This window comes from Dasypus novemcinctus, chromosome 1, assembly GCF_030445035.2.
Source record: "Dasypus novemcinctus isolate mDasNov1 chromosome 1, mDasNov1.1.hap2, whole genome shotgun sequence".
Lineage (NCBI taxonomy): Eukaryota > Metazoa > Chordata > Mammalia > Cingulata > Dasypodidae > Dasypus > Dasypus novemcinctus.
Genome location: NC_080673.1, coordinates 112,747,946 through 112,769,678, shown reverse-complemented (window position 1 = coordinate 112,769,678; position 21,733 = coordinate 112,747,946). Strand labels below are relative to the sequence as shown.

Sequence of the window (21,733 nt, the reverse complement as noted above, 5' to 3'; positions counted from 1 at the left end):
CTATGTTATGGTCAAATGTTCATACTTGTATAGATTTTATTATTGAAGTTAAAGAACACACTTAATGTTAAGCTCAATTTGGAGAAAAATACAGGAATGTAGCCTACATAAGGTTGAAAGAGAAAGGGGGAAAGTGTACCAATTTGGTTGAAATAATATTTTAAGGGTAGGAAAAATGTTAAGTTAAAGTATTGCTTAGTCATTCTTATGTTGGAAAGCAAATATCTATTCCACTTAGAGCCAGAAAACAAGGTTTTAAGACAGTAGTTAGGATTAGAATAGTCTTATCACATGATAGTTAATTTCATGTGTCAGCTTGGCTAGGTTATGGCGCCAATTGTTTGGTCAAGCAAGCGGTGACCTTATTGTTACTCTAAAGGTATTTCATAAAATGGATTTAAATCATTAATCAGTTGATTTTATCTATGACTATCACATCTACAATCAAAAAAGGAAATTGTCTTCAGCCAAAAGAGCAGTCTACATCCAGTAAATTGAAGGCCTTAAAGGGAGAACTGAGGATTTCAGCAGTCTTAAAGAAGAATTTCTCTACTGTAGCTGACCCACTTCTGGGGAATTCAATGTCAACTTCTTTGGAGTTTCCAACTTGTGGCTTCTCCTGGGGAATCCAACTTCACCTTTTTTTTTTTTTTTTTAAGTTTCCATCTTGCAGCCTTCCTTACAGAATTCAGACTTGCTAATCCTCTTGGTTGCATGAGCCAATTCCTATAATATGTATCTCCCCAGTTAGTTCTGTTTCTCTGGAGAACTTAACTAATACATCTGTAAAGAATGTTCAGTGCATTCTCTAAAGGGTCATCTCTAAAGGGTCAGAAAATCCTAGTGTGTTACATAAGAATTAAGATGATTCCTTCTCTGGACTTATTTTATAGAATAACTTCTTTTTTCCCACAGGATTCATTTTCATTTTATTTCTGAATTCTCTTAGATATATATAAAAAAAATAGATGAAACCAAAATTCTAAGAAAATATACTATGAAGAAAATGTTAGATGAAAATTTACTGTTAGTTTTTGTTTTGTTGTTGTTGTGAAAGATTTATTTTATTTATTTCTCTCCCCCTGCTTGTTGTTTGTGCTTGCTGTCTGCTCTCTGTGTCTGTTCATTGTGTGCCCCCTCATCTGCTCATCTAAGGCACCTGGAACAAAACCTGAGGTCTCCTATATGGGAGGAAGCCACCCAATCAATTGAGCCATCTCCTTTCCCTGCTTGTTGTGTTTCTCACTGTGTTTCCTCATTGCATCATCTTGCTGTGCCAGCCCATCCTGTCAGCATACTGTCTTGCTCATCTTCTCTAGGAGGCACTGGGAATAAAGTCTGAGACCTCTCAGGTGGTAGGCTGCTTCCCTACTGTTAGTTTTTAATAACTAACATAAAGTATGCTCATACATATTTGCTTTTAAAACTATCAAATGTGACTTATAAAATCACATTTGCATCTAGATATAGTTGCATTGATATTGCTATTATTGTATAGAAGTTAAATGAATTAATATATGAAGTATATAATTGAATCTCCAAACAGATTGGCATAGCATTTTATCTAAAAGGATAAAAATATTTCGGGGGCGTAAATTACAGATCACTGAAAAGAAATGGGAAAACAATTAGCTACAACTGAAGATATTTTTATTTTCTTTATGTATTTCTCAACTTGATAATTAAAGTGAAGTTTATTATATGGCATCCTATAGAACTGATTTGTTTTCCCCACCTGAGATGACTCCCTTGTCTGTTTGCTCAGTGTTTTTGCATGTTGTTTTTGCTCGTTGTTTGTGCTCATTGTCTGCTTGTTGTTTTTTGCTCATTGTTTGTTGTCTGATTGTTTTTCCTTTAGGAGGCACGGGAAACTGAACCCAGGACCTCCCATGTAGGAGGTGGGTGCTCAGCTGCTTGAGCCATATCCTCTTCCTGCTCATTTGTTTTCGCTCATTTACTCATTGTTTGCTTGTTGTCTTACTCATTGTTTTTTCTCATTGCCTGCCTCTTGTGTGCTCATTGTTTTTTCTTGTTGTCTGTTTGTTGTTTTTTGCTTGTTCTCTGCTTGTTGCTTTTGCTCAATGTCTGCTCATTTTATGATCATTATTTGTCTACTTTAGGAGGCACTGGGACCGAACCCAGGACCTCTTATGTGGGAGGTGAGTGCTTAATTGCTTGAGTCACATCCACTCCTGATTTGTTTTTTTAAAACATTAAAAAACTTTAAATGTTAAAATCATTAACGATTTCCTAGGAGCAATAGAATTAAGGTATTGCAACAATATAAGACGGATTTGAAAGTTAATGCTAAAGCAAAGGTTTCTTTGAGAATGACATTCAAAAAATCAAGGTTTGATGGTGCAAATTTTTGAGTCTGCTTTCTACAGTCCTTAGAATGGCATGTTTATTTCTGGAAATTTGTGGGATACTTCAGCTCTAAAAGAAGCTTACAATGAAGCTTGATTTTTACCTCATCTTCTTAATGGAAATTTAGACACCTCTATCTGCAAGAATATAAGCCAGACTTCCAAATTTTCACAACTGAATGTCTATCTCCTGAATATATGATATTTGAAGGCATGATTCTTTAATGAATTATGCATACTATCATTTCTTCAAGCAAATATTATATATTTCACTATACAAACTGTGATATCATTGGCTTAAATTCTCATGAGACGTCTAATATTCAGAGAAACAGCACAAAGACTTGTTCTCAATGGCATTTTTCTGCCTTTGCAAAAGTTTCATTCAATATTTCTTACATTAGAATGCTGCAGTAAATTCATCCCCAAGAAAAGCTTTGTTTTTCTATTATAGCCCATAATCAGATAGTGATTGACAGCAATTCAGAATATTTTGTGTTTTAATAAAATAAATTGGCCAAAAAGCTCTGTGTATCTTTAGAAATTGAAGTCCGTAACTAAGTTGGCTCAATTATGTGATACATGTATTTTCCTGCTTCCTTAAGTAGATTGTTGTTCAGTTTTTACTCAATTTCTTCCACTGAATTTAGCAAATATAATACTAAATGTTATCCTAATGCAAAAGATGATCATTATATTTAATGAAAGCTACTTTCATTAAAAGGTATGTTGAGAGGTGATAATTTATAACTGATTTCCCAGATAACTATTTATTTCTAAATGAGGAACCCTTCATTATATACTAATAATTTTTTTTCTACATCTATGTTTCATTTAGTAGTTTGCTTTTCTATTTTAACAAAAAGGATTTGATTTTAGATTAGGAGTAATAAAAATGGCTACAAAAATGTAGCTCTTTAACTTAGTTCTGTTTTCCTTGCAGAGTTCAGACCTGAGCCCAGCAAGTAGCACCACCTCACTTCCTGTTAGTCCTCTGGCTGAAGAGCCATTGCCTTTCAAGGTAAGAAATTAACAGATAAATCAAACAAAAATTACATGTATTATTTTAGGATAGTTAAATAGCAATGGCTATTTCACTAAAGTAAAATAGTTATGCGTAGATAATGATGTGAACTGCTTTAATGGTTAAGGATCTGATTTCAAATATGAAAATCATTATTTTTTTGTTTCATTGTCATTATAGTTGCTAAGTAAAGATAAAGATTTAGAATACAATTAAATGCTCTGTGAAGCACATTGTTTGCCTTACATACAAGAGACAAACATTTTATTGTAATAGTTTGATGTAAAGTGAATTAAGAGGTTTCAAATCTTTTGTCTTTGTTAAAGTGGTGTTTAGCATTAATCATTCAGCCCCCACCTAAAGAGTAAATTTCCAGTAGCAACTAATTAAACAATAGTTAACTATGTAAGCATTACAAAATGACAAGACTTAAAAATTGAAATATGAAACTTTTCTCCAAAAACATTGCAAGTATTTAAGTCGCATGACCAGTAGAATTATTCATTTTGGGCAACTATATATGTTACCAATATGAAGAAGTCTTCTTCTTTTGCCATTTAAGATTATGTTTCCTTGTAAGCTGTTTTATATTTGTATCAGGATATTTAGATTTCATTAGGATTATTATAAAGGCATTTCTTAAAAGCGTGGGAAAAAAACTTTGGGAAGTTGGGATGATGCACGAAGTAAGTGCAATGAATTCAGTAGAGTTTGGTACAAAGACTGATAGATGCCCACTTTGGGGTTCATTATGACTTTCATGATATTTGCATTTCATCACACACTTGTTATTACTATGGATTTTCTCTCATTTTTTATATGAGGACTATAACTTATTCAAATTTACGTTGTTTATACCTAGTACTACTGTAAGAAAGAAATTTTTTATGGAAGACAATAAGGCTCACCCGATTGTGGAGAGGAAAAAATTTATTTTTAATCTTGCAAGAAGGGTGCACAACCAGAAAACATGGCTGGTGCCCGGAACAAAGAATGACATAATTTATACCCCTAAGCCTAGCATGCAAGCCCTTCCTTTGTTTCTCCATAGATTGGATACTTTAGAGGTTACAACATATCTGAGAAGATCTAACTTTCCCACTCAAAAGTTTGTGATTAACTGCTTCCCCCATCACATTCCAACTATTTTAGTTTTTACCTGCTCCCCTTTGCCAGATAAGGAATGGATTTTAGTGCTGAATTGGTATTGACTTAGCTCTTTCTTGGGCATCTTTTTTATGGCCTGTAAGACTGGCTTAAACTGATTACCTTTGTTCTTGTTTAACCTAGGAGTGGAAGACTGAGGCAGTAGGCTGCCAGGTTATATTAATTAACATTTTCTTCCTTTATGTGAAAACTAAACTAATCTTTGTTTCTTACACTATGGCTGGCATGGATTTTCCTATATGCAATATTTGCTGTATTGTTGAAATGAAAATCATAGAAGGCTGTGAATTGCAGTGAGAATCTTTAGTTTTTTAATCTTAGATGCTTAATAATATACAATAATAATTGTTAAAAGCTCAATTCTGTAAGAGAGAATTTTAAAATACTGAACAGTGTTCTGATTGCATTATTTATTGAGAAATATTTCCCTTATTATTCTATAACTAAAGGAAAAAATAAAACTAATGTTTTACAATTTAGTTTTATTTGATATTTCCATCTCATGGAGAATGGGACACAATTTAGAGAATTGTTTAATAAGATTTTAACTGAATATGTCAGAAATTATTCTCTCTTTTTAATATATTGCTGATGAATACATAATTTTAAAGGAGGTAAAGGAAAGGTCAGATATCTTCCAGAAAATGCTGACATAAAATGAATATGAATATAATTATTTTAGTGTTTCTTTGACTGGTTCTAAGAGATCAAAAATTGTTTATGTTAAAGTGGTTTTACAAGCAATTAAAACATTCAAGTGCTCAGAATATGTAATATAGGCTTTTGATGCACTATATAGTTACAGTACTTCTTATTTTACCTTTTGGGGAAAATTTATATTATTTATATTTGTTTTAAAAATTTTTGTTAGATATAAAGCATTCCGCTAGTTTTTAAAACTGTCTAAAAGTTTGAAATTATAAAATAAAACTCCTGCATTTCCTCCTTTTATTATTAGTTTTTAAATTGTCATTGTATAAATGAGTAATAGAGTACTTATTTATCTTTATATAAACTCAATATATAGAAACCACTTTACAATATACCTTAACAACAGCAATACATTACAATTTCAAAAATATTGAAAACTAACACAGAGCAGACATTTAAGTTTTCTGAAAACCATACCTTGGAAATACCTGATAATTGTAATTCATAAATGTCTAAAATTCTTTTAAAATTATGATAGTTGACTAACATGGTAACTAGAAAAAACTGGTTGTTTTCTTTTCTCATTCCCCGTGATTGTGGCATGGTCTTTCAAGTTAGAATAAGTTCATTTTTTTCTAATTCTCTAGCTTTCCCTTCCCTTTTCTTCTGTGAAATAATTAGGGTATTAAAAACAAGGAATTCTCTCTTTTTTTTCTTACATATTTTGAAAGCACTCCTAAAACTGGAAGGTGTCTCGTTTTGGCTGATGTGTTTATCAAGGTGAATGCATTCCTTTAAACATCTCTTTAGAATGATGTTCAGATTAAATTGATTTTAATTGTAGCATTTGAAATAAAGGTAAAAGGTAAGTTATTTAATGTCTCTACCTTTATTCTCAACTAGACTAGTAGATGAGAAATTAGCTGTCTATGGGAAAGTACTACAAAATGATCTATTAAATAAAATGTTGTGGAAGTCTGGGTAGCATTCTGGGAATTCTCCCAAGGAATCAAAAGAGGTAGGTTAAACTTTGGGATTAATTATATTAGAGATAACATGTCTTTTTTTGGGTGCCACTTTTTTCTCCTGTGTTTTTAACTTCATTAATTTGGAGCAAGCCCATTGTTCAAATTAAATTTTTAAGCAAATAAAAACAAATCTGCTTTCAGAGCTAGTCCAAGCCCCACATACTCACACCCTGATTTCCCCCACACAACAATTCAGCTTCTGCTAAGATTATGGTGCTTCTTGTTTAAAAACCATCGCTGTGGTGTTTTATTTCACTTAGTTTAAATAAAAAGGACATTTCCTACAGAAACCCATCCAGGATTCTCTTAAACTATTGGAAGATCTGAGAAGTCTATGCCTTTATTTACAAATAGAACCAATGGACAAGGGATGAATAGTTTTTTGTTATTTTTTTATTCTTATAGGGTAAAGGAACTCCAGTTCATCAGAGTCATCACTTTTCCTTATCATGCCTAGACATAAAAGCAGTTGAGTTTGTTTCCCTGCCTAGAAGATGGTATACTTCTATTTCTCAATCCTACACTCACATTAAAATTAATAAATATAGATTTCTAGGTCAGTCTCTTAGTGCTGAAGAGTTTCTAGGATTTTGAGCCTTGTAATTTTGTATATACTTATGGACATTTATTTGGAAGTAAAATGCAATGAATAACCTCTGTTTTTTAACAAAATCTTTACTATTGCATAAACTATATACTCATGTGGTCTGACACATGGTATAACATCTTTTTGGGATAACCAGTGTTCGCATGTGTAGGTACAGCATTTCATCAGATAACTATAATAGGATCTCAAACTACAAGATGATTAATCTAAGGGAGGCTTTGCTCTAAGATAAAAAGGAACAGACTACTTACCAATTACTGATTTTTAAATAGTTTTCTCTAAAATTACTAAAATAAATAGATATTGTCAATTTTCATGAGCTTATTCTACCCATTTCTGTGTTTCTGCCCTGCTGTTCTTTCTAATTTCTCTCAACCATCTAATCATTTCCAATCTAATCTGCTTCTTCTCATGTCAGACTCAGTCACATATTCCACACCAGAAATACCTTGGAGATACCAGATGTTATTATTCTTTCATAGCATGACTCTTTTAATTCATTTGTATATAGATAGTAATTTTACCAAATAATGCATTTTCACCACTAGGGTTCTGGGTCTGCATGTGTGTGTTTTGTCTTCAACCGGAACCAAACCCTGAAACTAGCACTTTTGAATCCAAAGTTGACTAATTGGTTCTGATCCCTCTATAATATACACTTCCTCATGGACCATGTTTTTTTTTTGTTTTTTTTTTTTGCCAACCATGTCCAGCACACATTTTAAATTTACTCTGAAGCATTATGGCTAGGTTTTAATTTTAATCATCTTTTCTTCAATTAAGTACATGAGGAAAGGCTGTTATCCAACCTCACCCTCTACTATTATACAAGTCCTAAATTAAAATGACCTTGTAGCTGATATGAATCTCAATCCAAAAATTCTAATATTCAAGATGTTTTCTTTAATATAACTTATTTTTTTTTTCAGTTAGGCCAATGAAAAGAATTTATTGGGAAATAAGGAGAAAGAACAGAGCTTGCTGAGAAATGGGGGAGAAGGATAGAAAAACACACCAAGATTTGATGTGGGCTCCTCTAGGCAGAGAGTAGGCTTTGGCTTGTGTGGTTGCCATTTAAGCTATTAATTATTCCTCCCCTTGCTAATGTGAAGGAGAGGGGTCCCACCTGTTATTGGTTACTCCACCATCTGTGGTTACTTCACTAATGGTGGGGCCAATAGTGAGAATGGTGAGGCCTGTTTGGAATATCCAGGCCCCCTCTTGGCCCCAGAAAGAGTCCTGACTGGGACCTCAAGGTCAAGGTCTCTGCAGGGTCTTGTGGCCATATTGTCTGTTGGCAATGTTATGGCTTGTCTTCTCCTTGTTTCCCTGTACTAACCTGCCTCAACTCTCCCCTTCAAGAGTTTATACTCATATTCTTAAGGGAGTGCTGAGGGGTGGTGGTCATTCTTTTACATTTACTTCTTGCTCATAATATAACCTATTCTTAACTCTAAGCCCTTTGGTCAACAGAGAAGAAAGAAATTAAGTCTAGTTTTTGTTGTTGTTGTTTTTATGTTTGTTTTTTGTACTCTGCTTCAAAAGTGCAAAAAGGTGCTGAAAAATACTTTCCATTCACTAATTTATTTATTCTGATCAACAGGAACTTTTAGTAATCAATCACCAGTTTTAACCAAGAAAGTCTTAAATATAAATAGTAACATAAAGCCGAAAATTTATCATTCAGTCCCTTGTACTTTATTTTCAAGTATGGAAGTAGAAATATTTCAAACATAAATCCTTTACTGGGATGAAGACTGATATAAATATTCATTCTAAAAAGCCCCAGTATTTATTTTATACCCTCAAGTATTTGGTAGAGCTCTTAGATATTACGAGAAATAACTAAAGGAAATATGCATTAGTTGTGAGGGTGAAGGAGTAAATATTATGATTCATCTTGAGGGAAAATTGGTAAATACAATAAAATATTATTTGGATAAATAAATACATAATAGTTTCTGCACAAAAAAACATATATGCTATCTTTTCATCAGGAATACAAAATAGTAAATTTTTCTTTGGTTCCCCACATCTCCACAATAAAGTTACCTGGTAACCTCCTAAATGCAGAGTCTACTAAATGGACACTATTCTTCTTATTAGAATACAGGGGAAAACCCATTGTGAACAAAACACTGTTGTTATTCTACTATTTTATTTCTTATAATGTAATTGCACCAAGTTATGTCAGTATATTTTGTGTGACAATACCATAATGGAAACGAGCTCATTTGGGAACTCCAGGACAGAAGCCTCAAACTGTGGCATGACCTCCACAATATCTTCTTTTGTGTATCCTTCATGGACTTAGAATTTTTGGCTTCTGAGTTTTGATTGTTTTTGCTTTTCATTTATTGGAAATAATGTTCTCTCTATTATTGGAAATCACCTTTTGGAAAGTATATCTTTTAATTTCCTTGGTTGCCCAAATACTGTAGAATCAGCTGGCTTTAATAATGGGAATTTGATGGCTCACAGTTTTGAGATTAGAAAAAAGTCCAAATCAAGGCATTATCAAGGTAAACCTCTCCTGCTGAAGACTGTGAAGTTTTGGAGCTGGCTGCTGGTCATCCTTGGTCCTTAACTTGTCACATGGCAAGACACAAAGCAGCATCCACTGGTCTCTCCTTTCTCTTCTGGGTTCTGTTGATATTCTGCTTCTGGGTGCTTCCTCTGGAGCTTTTTCTCTGTCTGTGTTTTTGTTCACTTATAAAGGACTCCAGTAATAGGATTAAGATCCATTCAGGTGAGGTGGGTCACACCTTAACTGAAGTTACCTCATCAAAAAGTCCTATTTACAAGGGATTCCCACCAATAGGGATGGATTATATTTAAGAACATTATTACACAGGCTGCTAGCTACACAAAAGAGAACAAGGGTTTGTGACAGAAAAAGGAAGTAAAGCTCCTACAGGTGAGAGATGATGGTCACGCAAAATAGAATAGTAAAAAGTTGAGAAGTAGTTGAATTTTGGATACAGTTTGAATTTTGAATCAACAAGATTTCTTTAATGGACTGTATGAGGAGTATGAAAAAATATAAAGCCAAGGATGATTCCTGATTCTAGTGTTCTCTCTATTTTCCTCTCCAGCTATTTTTCTGATATTGTAAATAAGTAGATATCATGATATAGAGATTTGAAACCTCATACTTTGTTTCTTGGTCGGTTGATTTAATTCCATTGTTAGAGAGACGAAATATGGGGTGGCAGATAATGTAAGTTTTACTAGGAATAATATTCAGTACTACAAGTAATAGTAATTTCCTGTGGTTTATTTATTTATTTTCCTAGCTAACTGAAAGCACATAACTAAAGCTATATCTACCTTATAATTTGATGTCGATTCTGAAATATCAATAATTATGGGAAAGAAATCTGACTTCTTAGGGTTTAGGGGAAGAAATAAATAAATACCGCCCCCATTTCTCTGAGCTAGCTAATGAAATTTGAATATAAAACTACCATGTGAGTTTGTATTTAAGGAATCAATTTACATTATAAAATTAATTTCAAAGAAAAAATATCTTCAATGTATTACCATAATGATAATACATTTTAAAAGGGATCCATTATTTATAATATGTATATTTTAAGTAATTATGTTTGATGACTTAAAAATAAAATGATTGTTTCAGTTATCTATTATTATATAACAAACCATTCTAATACTAGTGGCTTAAATCAACAATTTATTATTTTCACTCATGGTACTGTTGGTTGAATGGGGTCATCTGGAAAGTTCTTGTTTGAGGTTTTAAAAGTGGGAACAGTCAGACAGAGGCTGAAATTGGAGTCATCTGAAAGCTGAAATGGGCTTGACATCTGAAATGCCTTGGTTATTCATATCACTGACACCTGAGCTGGTATAGCCTGGACCACAGGAAGCTTTTTAACATCTCTCTGTCTGTCTCCCTCTTCTCCCCTGAAGAGAATGTTCTATGAGAAGAGGAAGTAGAAGCTGCCAGGCCAATTACAGACTAGGCCCAGAAATGCTTTCTATTGGTTTAGTAGTCAAAGGTGTGTTGAGAGTCGCCAAGACTACCCTTCTATTTCGAGATTCACTAGAAGGATCCAGAAGACTCAGCACATCCTTTAAACAGAAAAAGACACCTGCAGCAACATGTATGCAATATTTCTGTCCAGTGAAGCCCAGTAGAGACTAAATATGTAAGATTTTTCTTGGGGACTGGTTCATAGGCATTCTCTGCCTAGTTCATAACAAAATTTCACACTCTCAGAAGGAAATCAGGTATTCATCATAAACCATATTGTCTGTACAAACAGTTCAGGTACAGCAAGCCACTGTTACCATTTAAAGTAACAATCTATCAATGCAAGGGACTGTTGACCCATTAAGTTTTTAGATGCCAGACAGTGGCCAACGTCACAAGCAGGTCTTTCTAAGGGTAGGTCACTTCAGGCCCACTATGTTAACTCTCTTCTGCACACATGGCCAACCCTGAAGCAAGGAAAAAGGAAATAAACTCCATTGTTAATGAGGAATGACCATGAATTTGCATCAGTCTTTAATCTACCACATTGATATGTGATCTTTTTTTGACCCTGTTCTCAGTGCTTTTAAATTCTCAGTTGTGAGGAATTTGGGTTTGAGGGAAAGTAGAGGAAAACAAGAAATTTCTTCAATTATTTGTATTTATTTGACTATGTTTTCCAAAGCTATTTTAATTATCATTAAATTTTGAACCTTTATTATTTTTAATTTATAACTTTATTATCATTAACTTATAGTCCTTCACGTCTTCTGGTGAGAGTACCAAAGAATTCTGTTTTTTAAAAATAATTATTGTTTTTTATTATAAACACTTAGCCTAAAATTTAAATGAAGATAACAACTACCAAACAATGCTTTCCATAAATATGTTTGTATTTTCTTTTGCTAATTAGTTTTTCCTTCTGTTTCTGTCAATGTAAATATTGAATAAACCTTACACCTATTGTTTCACTTTTGTGAACAGCATTACTGATGTATGATGAATGTTTGCATGTCAAGAAAAATGATAATTCTATATACTGGTAAAGCAAAATTATCTTTACATAAATTAAAGCCAAAACTAATTTCATTTAACTTGTGTTAAAAGATATGCTGTATCTCTCAGACATGGTAGGCCTCGGGAAAATATTTTAATGGGAAAATAAGCAAATTATCTTGTAAGTAAATTGCTGCCCAAATCCTTCTTACTCACTGGGGTGGACTAGATTGAAGCCTCAACTGATTCAGTCACACTTATCCAAAATACTCCCCTTTTGATGAATTCAAAGTATATTGATTAGGGAATGTAGCAGTTTGATATGGTTATGAATTCCAAAAATAGATATTGGATTATGTTTGTAATCTGGTCTATTACTGGGCATGATTGAGTTATAATCAGGGCTTTAATTGGGCCATGTCATTAGGGTGTTGAGTCTCCACCCCTAGGTAGGAGGGACTCACAGATAAAAGGCGTGGCAAAGGACAGAGTTGGAGCTTTTGATACAAGGGCTTTTAAAGTTGGAGTTTGATGCTGACAACTTGAGCTGGACCCCTGACAAGTAAGCCCGCAGAGGAAAGAGAAGCCAGCACCAGGAAGAAAGGAACCTTGAACCCAGAGACAAGCAAGCCCCAGGAATGTAAGAACCCAGGAAGCCTGAACCCTCACAGACGTTGGCAGCCATCTTGCTCCAAATAGACTATGGTGAGGAAAGTAAATTATGCTTTATAGCCTGGTGTCTGTAAGCTCCTACCCCAAATAAATACCCTTTATAATGCCCAGTAGATTTCTGGTATTTTGCATCAGCACCCCTTTGGCTGACTAATACAGGGACTATGGTGGATTGACTTGTGTACCCTAGTTTGCACATGTTCTTGGCCTTGGGCACATTCTGGTGTTTGTGAACCTATTGTTAATAAGACCTTTCAAAATGTCTCTTCAATCAAGTCATGGCCCAACTGAATAAGGTGGGCTTTAATCCTTATTACTTGAGTCCTTTATAAGCAGAATGGAAGTAAGATGGAGAGAGAGGCCACAGGGACCTGTTAAAAGCCAGAACCTGGAGGAGGAATTAGAAGACATGGCCATGTGCTTTGCCATTTGACAGAAAAGCCAAAGAACCCCAAAGATTGTCTACCAGCCAGAAGATAACTACTGACCCTGGGAGGAAACAAGCCTTCTAGCCTCTGAAACCATGGGCGAATAAATTCTTGTTGTTAAGCCAACTCATTTTTCTTATTTGTTTTAGGACTAGGAGATTCCATACACACTGTCCAAGTGATTTCAGTATAGTGTATATAAGATAAAGAACTTCTCAATATTAATGCATGTAAAAAATAAATGAATTGCGTACTCCTACCCTACTCCTGGCTCACACATTCCTCCTTGACCCGTGTGGAGCTGGCCCATGCACAGTGCTGACGTGCGCAAGGAGTGCACCCCGTAAGGAGAGCCGCCCAGCGCGAAAGAAAGTGCAGCCTGGCCAGGAATGGTGCTGCACACACGGAGAGCTGACACAACAAGATGACGCAACAAAAAGAGACACAGATTCCCATGCCGCTCACAACAACAGAAGTGGACAAAGAAGGTGCAGCAAATAGACACAGAGAATAGACAACCAGGGTGGGGCGGGGAGGGGAGAGAAATAAATAAATAAATCTAAAAAATAAATCTAAAAAATAAATAAATAAATAATGAATAAAGTTCAATGTTTTTCTTCACCTTTGTCTTGGTAGCCTAGGTTGGTACCTTGGATTTCTTCTAATATTTTTGGATTCTCCAAGTGGTACTGATACAAAGTGTTCCTTGAAATGAGGCTTATTTTAGGAAGTTTTCTAAGCATTGAGTTTTCTCTCTCTGTTTATTCTAATCAGAGTCCTTTTAAAATATTTAGTTAACATTTATGAAGGCTCTATTAGAAGATGGTTTTTGAAAATTGAATTTAAGGATCCACTTCCTATGTCAATGATTTAAACAGACACTGGTTTGAATTTTGTGTCCCAGAAAAAAGTTATATTCTTGAGCTAATCCATTCCTGTAGGTGTGGGGCCCTTTGATTGCAGTAGATTCAATTAAGGGACCCTTTGATTTGATCACTTTCACTTAGATCAATTTAGTGCTTTTGATTGAACTATGTCAGTGAGGTGTGACACAGATTGGGTCTCCTGGGTCTTAAAATTGAGAAAACACAGTGGAGACACGGGGAAAGGGAAGTTTGCCATGTTGACCCTACCATGCGAGAGAAGATTCCACATTTGCCTGCAGCTATGGAAAGACAGAGAAGCCCTGAGAGACTCAAGGAGAGAAGCCCAGCAAAAGATGTCTGATTGCCCACAGCTGAGCTTAAGGGGAAAATAGAAAGAGAGAGTCTGGCAAATGCACCATCTTGCCTTGCCTTGTGGCAGAACTCCAGCATTTGCTAGCAGCCGACCACTGATGAGAAAGTATCTCTGATGATGCCTTGATTCAGACATTTTTTCTTTTTTTCTTATTTCTCCCCCATGCCCCCAACCCCCTGTTTTCTGCTCTCTCTGTGTTCTTCTGTGTCTGTTGTATTCTCTTTAGGTGGCTCCAGGAGCCACTCTGGGGTCTTCCAGAGTGGGAGAGACGTGATCATTCTCTTGCTCCACTCCAGCGCCCTAGTTTGCTGCATCTCATATTATCTCTTCTCTGTCTCTCTTTTTTGTTGTTGTTGCATCATCTTGCTGCATCAGCTCTCTGTGTGGGTGGCACCACTCCTGGACAGTCTGCACTTCTGTGTGGGGCTGTACTCCTTGACTAGGGACCACTCCTTGCACAGAAGCACCCCTGTGCAGGGCGAAACTCCTTGTGCATGGCAGCACTCCACATGGGCCACCTCACCACATGGGCCAAGAGGCCTTGGGTATCAATCCCTGGACCTCCTATATGGTAGGGAAAGCTCTATCCATTAAGCCATATCCATTTCCCTAATTTGGACATTTTTCCATCCTCAGAACTGTAATCTTTTACCCCAGATAAATTCCCTCTATATAAGCCAACCCATTTCTGGTATTTTGCATTGGCAGCCTTAAGAAGCAAAGAAACCAGGAAAACTATAAGAAGATATACAGATTTGAATTATATTACACTGTCTTAATTTGCCACAGTGCTGCCAAAGCAGAGTACCAGAAATAGGTTGGATTCATAATGGGAATTTTATTCAAGGTAAAAGCTTACAGTTCTGAGGCCATGAAATGCCCAAATCAAGACACTGTCAGAGATACGTTCTCATTAAAGTAAGCTACTGTTGATTCTGGGGTCCTGCCACATGGTGAAAATCTCTGCCTAGGTCTCTCCTTCCCCGCTGGGCTCAACATCTCTCAGAGCCAAGCTCCTGGAGCTCAGTTGTAGGCAACCAGCTTAGAGCTTGTCCCTTATTAGGCCTCCTCACTCTGCTGCTCTGCTTTCTTTTCTAAGCTGTGAGCTATCAGGCATAAGGCTCCTCTCCCCAACCTTGAGCTGCTTCATGGGCCCAGCTTCTTGAGGGTTTTGTGCTTAAGCTTTGGCTGCTAGTGATCCTCACATCCTTCTTTCACACGGCAGGGTCAACAATGGCAGAGCTCCCATTTCCTGTGTCCTTCTGTGTCTCCGTTTATATCATACCCAGCAAGAGGGTAGAAATTCAGCCTGATTCACTACTTACTGATGCATCCAGTCAAAAGCAATCGCACACCCACTGGAATCGATTAGTTCAAAAACATAATCTTTATCTTTTTGGGATTCATACAAAAACTTCAAACTGTCACATACATTATTGTCCAAACAGAGGATTTTATAGATTAAGCTTGAATAGTGATGGTATAATTCAAGTAGAGAACATAGGATAATGTCTCTAAATTCATTCATACATGAAGGTGGGATGTTGAACTACTGGTATCAAATTCTAAATCCAGTAAAGACCTTGTTAACTTGGGAAAATAATTTTTAAAAAATAACAAACCATGTTTCTTGAAACAAACTGAATTTTAAGGAACTGAGTCGTTTTAACATTGGTCTTGGTTTGGTGGACCCATTCAGAATGGATTGGCATCACTGAAATTTTTGTTCTGTCTACCACCAAGATACAAAGACAGTGAATTTGGAAACTGTTAAAAATAACGTGTATAGTTGCCTGGTGCTCTGTTCTTTAACACTTGTTGATTCTAAAAGTCTGGAAAGCCTTGATATAAGATAGCATCAGAGGTGGCGATCATTGCTAAGTGTATCAGTGTTAACAAGTTCCCTTTTAATATCTAATGCAGACATCAGATTTTGGAGTTGGTTTTTGATGACCATTGTGTTTAAGATAATAACATTGTCAGTGATAATTTAAGCAACTAATCTCATGTGTGAGACATTGTGCTTATTTCTTATCAGAGTATTGTAATTTTTTGTAATCTCTGCATCAAACTCAGTTGTGTTTTTTTTTCTTTATATAACCTCTAACATTACTTCAGAGTTTACCTATAAGTGATTAGTGTACTGTATTGTTTTTCATTAAATGGGAACTTAGCAGTCAGGGTTAAATTCAAAGAACTTGATTAATTATTATTATACCCATTTGAGATGGATGTGGATTATGAGAAGCTATCAAAAGTAGATTTAGCAAGAGTTTAGTGTTTGGGGCATTGAGTTCCACTTGTTCTTTCTTGGAATTGTCTATTTCAATTATAAATGAATTTTAGATATTGAATCATATCAATATGCACTTCCAACTGTAAAATAAAATGTACATGAAATTTAAGTACAATTAATTCTATTATACATCAAATAATTTGGAAATGATTGTATTTTCCAATCACTATATAATGTGATAGACCTAAAATTTTTACTGAGACTTTGGTCATGCATTGTTTTTATTATACTATATGGAGGTATTAAGTAGCCATGCTAATAGATGCAGTAAAAATAAGTAAAGTAAACAAATGTCCTCTTTTTTTGCATTCATTAAAACTTTTAGCATTTCTTCACCACCTTTTTCACACCACACATACACAATCTAGCAGAGGTTTTTATTATTCATAATAATCTTGCTAGGCAAATTGGCACATTGATGACACAAATTAAAAATTGGAGGATAAATAAAATAGTAAAGATATCCTCAAGAATGTAGGGAAAAAATGAATCCCCCTTAAAGCACATTCTAAAAGAGAAAAGGAAAGGTGCAGTGTGTTTTGGCAGAGACTTACTTCTACCCTTTTGGACAGTGGTTTATTGATAGTACATAAAATTGGAAGGTAAACAATCATGGGATTGGATGTATTAAACTTAAATCAATAGCATGATTGCAGTAATTTTGAAGGTAGGTGTAGTTTGAATACCCTGAGCAACTTTTGATAATGTCAGACTCTGCAAAGGAAATTCTGTTTTCTCTGACATTCTTGAATTATGTTTGCAGCAGCCTGCTTATGTCTTTGTATCTAGATATCTCATTTTACTCCATAATTTCTAATAGGATAATCTTACTAGTAAGGAAATAGCCAGTAAGCCTGGTGATAAACCTTGTCAAGAGAAGTGACAAATATCTGCTAAGCATGTTATATTATAATTCATTTGCATATACATCGTATTAAGGTAAAGGTTTATATAGAGTAGTTAGGCCATGTTTAACAGAAAAAAAAAAAAAAAAAAGACTTTGGCAGCATTATTTGGGCCTGGAAGTTTTTTAAAAGCTAAGCAGAATTATGAGAGCATAACTAAGAGTGGAGGAATTAAGCTTACTTTCCTCCTATTTCTAAGTAACAAAAGCTTTGGCAAAAGAACCAAATAGATATATGGAACCTTGCCAGTTGCTATACTATGTAAAAGGAGATTGGCCATGATTTCTGATAATAATACCCACAGGATAAAACTGACAGTGGTTGTAGAAGTTTGATATGATTATAAATTCCAAAACTAGATATTATTTTATGTTTGTAATCTGGTCTGTACCTGGGCATGATTAAGTTATGATTAGGGCTTTGATTGAGCCATATCATTAGGATATTGAGTCCCCACCCACCAAAGGGTGGGGCATGGATGGCAAAGGACAGAGTTGAGGGTTTTAATGTTGGAGATTTGATGTTAGAGTTTGATGCTGAAGCCTTAAGCTGGAGCACTGGGAAGTAAGTTCACAGAGAAAACAGAAGCAACCCCAGGAAGAGAGGAACAACAAAGCCCTGGGAAGAAAGGAACCCTGAACCCAGAGAGAAGCAGGAGCCTGAAAGAGAGGAACCCAGGGAGCCTGAACCCCACAGATGTCAGCAGCCATCTTGCTCCAACATGTGAAAATAGACTTTGGTAAGAGAGAAACTTATGTTTATACACTGTTATCTGTAAGCTCCTATCCCAAATAAATACCCCTTATAAAAACCAACCAAATTCTGGTATTTCGTGTCAGCACCCCTTTGGCTAATACCTTGGTCCATCCTTTTGTTAGCAATAGCCTTTTCTCCTCCCTTTTTCACGCTTCCCATGGGCCTCAGTCATTTTCATTCTACCGTTGCCATTCCTCACTATTTCTGATCTCTAAATGTGATGAGTCATTCAGTTCAATTGACCAACATCTACTGAAATCCTATTGTGTGGAAGACATATGTAAAGGTATTGGGTCTGGAAATATAAAGAAGGCAAGGCTTCTAGAAGCCTAAGAAAGAGGATATTTCATTCTTACTGTAGAAAGCAACAGAAAATCATAGTTTTGGTTGTATTTGAACATGGTCTTGAAAAGTGAAAGTATTTCAGCTGGGTGGAGATGAAGTGTGGTGTCTCAAGATCTGAGTGAAAGTAGAAGAGCAAATCCCTGAGGTAGAAATTGTTAATATTCACAATTGTGTTTGCCTAAATTTTTAGGAAGAAGTTGTTTTGGTATGAAAGACATTATATACTTTATAAAGAACTTAGCCTCCATGCCATCAGAGTGATGAACAGGAAGTAAGCAAGAGAGAATGTTAAGATACAAGCATTTTATAATCCTTCTTGAGTTTGATTTCCAGAGAATGGGTTCAGAACTTTATTTGAAAAATTTCAATTACTAGAATATTAAATGGTACTAATTAAATAAAAATTAAAAGAAGTATGAATAATTACTAATATTGTATAGTGCCTATATCTGTATGTACCTCCAATAAAATGAAAATTACCTCTGTTCAATTAAAATAATAAAATTTGCTAATAATTTAGACTATCATAAATATATGCTAAACATTGCAAACACTTGTATTTATCTAATTTTTATAGCTATAAAAGTTAGGCAGGGGAGCAGATGTGTTTTAAATGAATGAGCACCTGCTTCCCACATGGGAGGTCCTGGGTTTGGTTCCTGGTGCCTCCTAAAAACAAAAAAAGGAACAAACAAGTAAACAAATAAAAAAACCAACTCAGGGGAACCAATATGCCTCTGTAGTTGAATATTGGCTTCCTACTTATTAGGTCTCAGATTCAATCCCTGTTCCTGGTATTTCAAAAAAAAAAAAAGTTAGATAGTATATTAGTTTACTATTATTGCTGTAAGGCAGTGTAAACTTGGTGACTTCAAACAAAATATAATTCATTATCTTATAGTTTAGGAATTCAGAAGACAAATATTTCTCACTGTGTTAAAACCAAGGTGTTGGCAGAGCTGAGTTCTTTCTGGAGTCTCTAAGGGATATCCATTTTCTTGCTGCCTGCTTTCTTGGCTCGTAGTTCCCTTCCATTCTCAAAGCCAATAATGGCTGGTCAAGTCTTTCTTACATTCCATCACTCTGATACTGACTCTTATTCTGTCTCCTGCTTTGACATTTTTGGACCCTTGTGATTTCATTGGATCTAACCAGATAATCCAGAATAATCTCTTTAAGTCAGCTAATAGCTACATTAATTCCATCTGCAACTTTACGCTCCTTCACCAAGCATGAAGGAGACCATGTTTGAAAGGATCATTATTCTGTCTTCTGTAGTTAGTAACATCACATATGTAAGTTTGGGACCTTATTCTTGACTTTGGAGTCTGTTCTGTTCATAAATGTTGAGCTACTTATTTAAATAATTGGAATGCACATTGCTTTATATTTTCCTAATTAACAGGTTATTATAGTAATGGAGAAAAAAGGAATTAGCATTATGCTGAATTACACAAGCTATTTCCTTTACCCTTAATATACTTCCCTACCTAGCAAGAATAGTCTTCACTTAATGTCTAATTAAGTACCACCTTCTCTGTGAAAATTCCTCCCTAGAGTTTTCACAAACTCTACTCAAACTTCTAATTTGGAACTATAAAATAACATTATAAATCTGTTTATTTTATAATATTTCCCAATAGATGTACATGTTTTTGAAGGCAGATATCATGTTTAATATTCTTTATATTCCACATCTCAGTGCCTGTCCTAGTATAAGTATATAATTCACTATTAGTGAAAGTGAATGAATGAAGAAAGAAATAAAAATTCCAACTAAGACCTTATTTCCTCTCTAGTATTTTATCCTATCCTATAAAGTGGTTCCGTTAAACTATTGGATAACGTGAAATAATACAACAAAATTTATCAAGTTATACAAGTAACATTAGTCTACCACATTTTTCTGTATTTTCCCCTTTCTTTCCCTACAGGTCTAAGCATGGCTCTACCAAAACTAGGTACAAACTATTTATTATGAGAATTTAACTTAGTATAGAGAGTTCAGTGTCAAATTGATCTAGCCTTGTGTTGTAAAAACTTGGTTTCTGCTTTAGCTGGTATTGATCTGATAACCAATATCCAATGCACCTCTGCCCACAGCCTATTTGGATATATATGTATCCATGTATTACCTTTCCTGAGATTTTCTATAAACAAGCTCTAAAGGTTTTCAGTGCATATTCACTTCTTCAGAATAAGCACCCTGAAAGTTGACAGTCATAATATTAATCCTCAGTCACATTATTATTTTCTCACTTTACTGATTAGGAAATCAAAGCTTAGAGCAGTTAAGTAATCTGTGCAAAAAGTCACAGTGCTAGTAGGTGGCTGAGCTGAAATTCCAGCTCAGTTAAGACTGTGGTCTTAACTCTTACCCTATAGACAATCTACTGCTGTTTTACTTTAAAGCATGAATCTGTCAGTTCATTTGATTCGTAATACTAAACAGGGATAAAGATAGAGATAGAGGTAGCTAGAGGTGGCAGTAGAGTTGGTGACAGATGAGGGGAGAGGAAAGCGGGGGAGTGGAAATAAAAGAAAGAATCACTCCTGTCTTTAGATTTGTCATATATTAAGATTACAATCCTACTGCAATGGATTTCTTTTAACGTATTTAATAATTTTGAGAGTAGTACTATCTTCTTGAAATCTGCCTTAGTTTGTCAGATCTGCTACTACAAATACTGCACAATGGATTGGCGTAAACAAAAAAAAAACATTTATTGTCTCACAGTTTTGAAGGCTAGAAGTCCAAAATCAAGGTGCTGGCAAAGCTGTGCTTTCTCCACAAAGTCTACCATTCTGGTGCTGGCTTGCTGCATTCCTTGGGGTTCCTTCTCTTGGGACTTGGCCTCCCATCACATGATAATCTCTCCTGTGTCTGCTCTTCAGATTTCCACTGGCCTCTAGCATCTACTTCTGCTCAGTCATCCTTGTCTCTCTCAAGATTTCCTCTCCTTCTAGGGTCTCCAATCATATGGATTAAGGCCAACCCTGATTTAAGTTGGCCTGTGTAAATAGGATCTTCTGGTTCCCCTGATTTGTGGCTTCTTCTCGCATCTTTTCTGACTTTTTGGGCTTTTCTCTGTAAGACCTTCAGTAATGTTAAAGAATTTGGAACTGTCTCTTTGAAATATGTCTTAATAAATACTGTCTATTAGTAAAATATCAGAACTTCATGAGTAATCATTTCTATATTATGGGGCATATGCTAAACTATCTTCTTTTAACCCTGCTTAATTTATTGTGTGTG

General features: G+C 35.2%; 1 protein-coding gene across 10 annotated transcripts in view; it reads left to right on the top strand.

The window, feature by feature from the left end:
* The window catches only part of CCSER1 (coiled-coil serine rich protein 1), a 1,483,327-nt gene that overhangs the window by 581,090 nt on the left and 880,504 nt on the right, over nt 1–21,733 (top strand). For all 10 annotated transcript variants that reach the window (XM_058295427.2, XM_058295480.1, XM_058295424.2 and 7 more), the window contains one exon: nt 3,310–3,387. In XM_058295427.2, the coding sequence (XP_058151410.1) occupies nt 3,310–3,387 (78 nt within the window). The remainder of the gene's footprint in view (nt 1–3,309; nt 3,388–21,733) is intronic.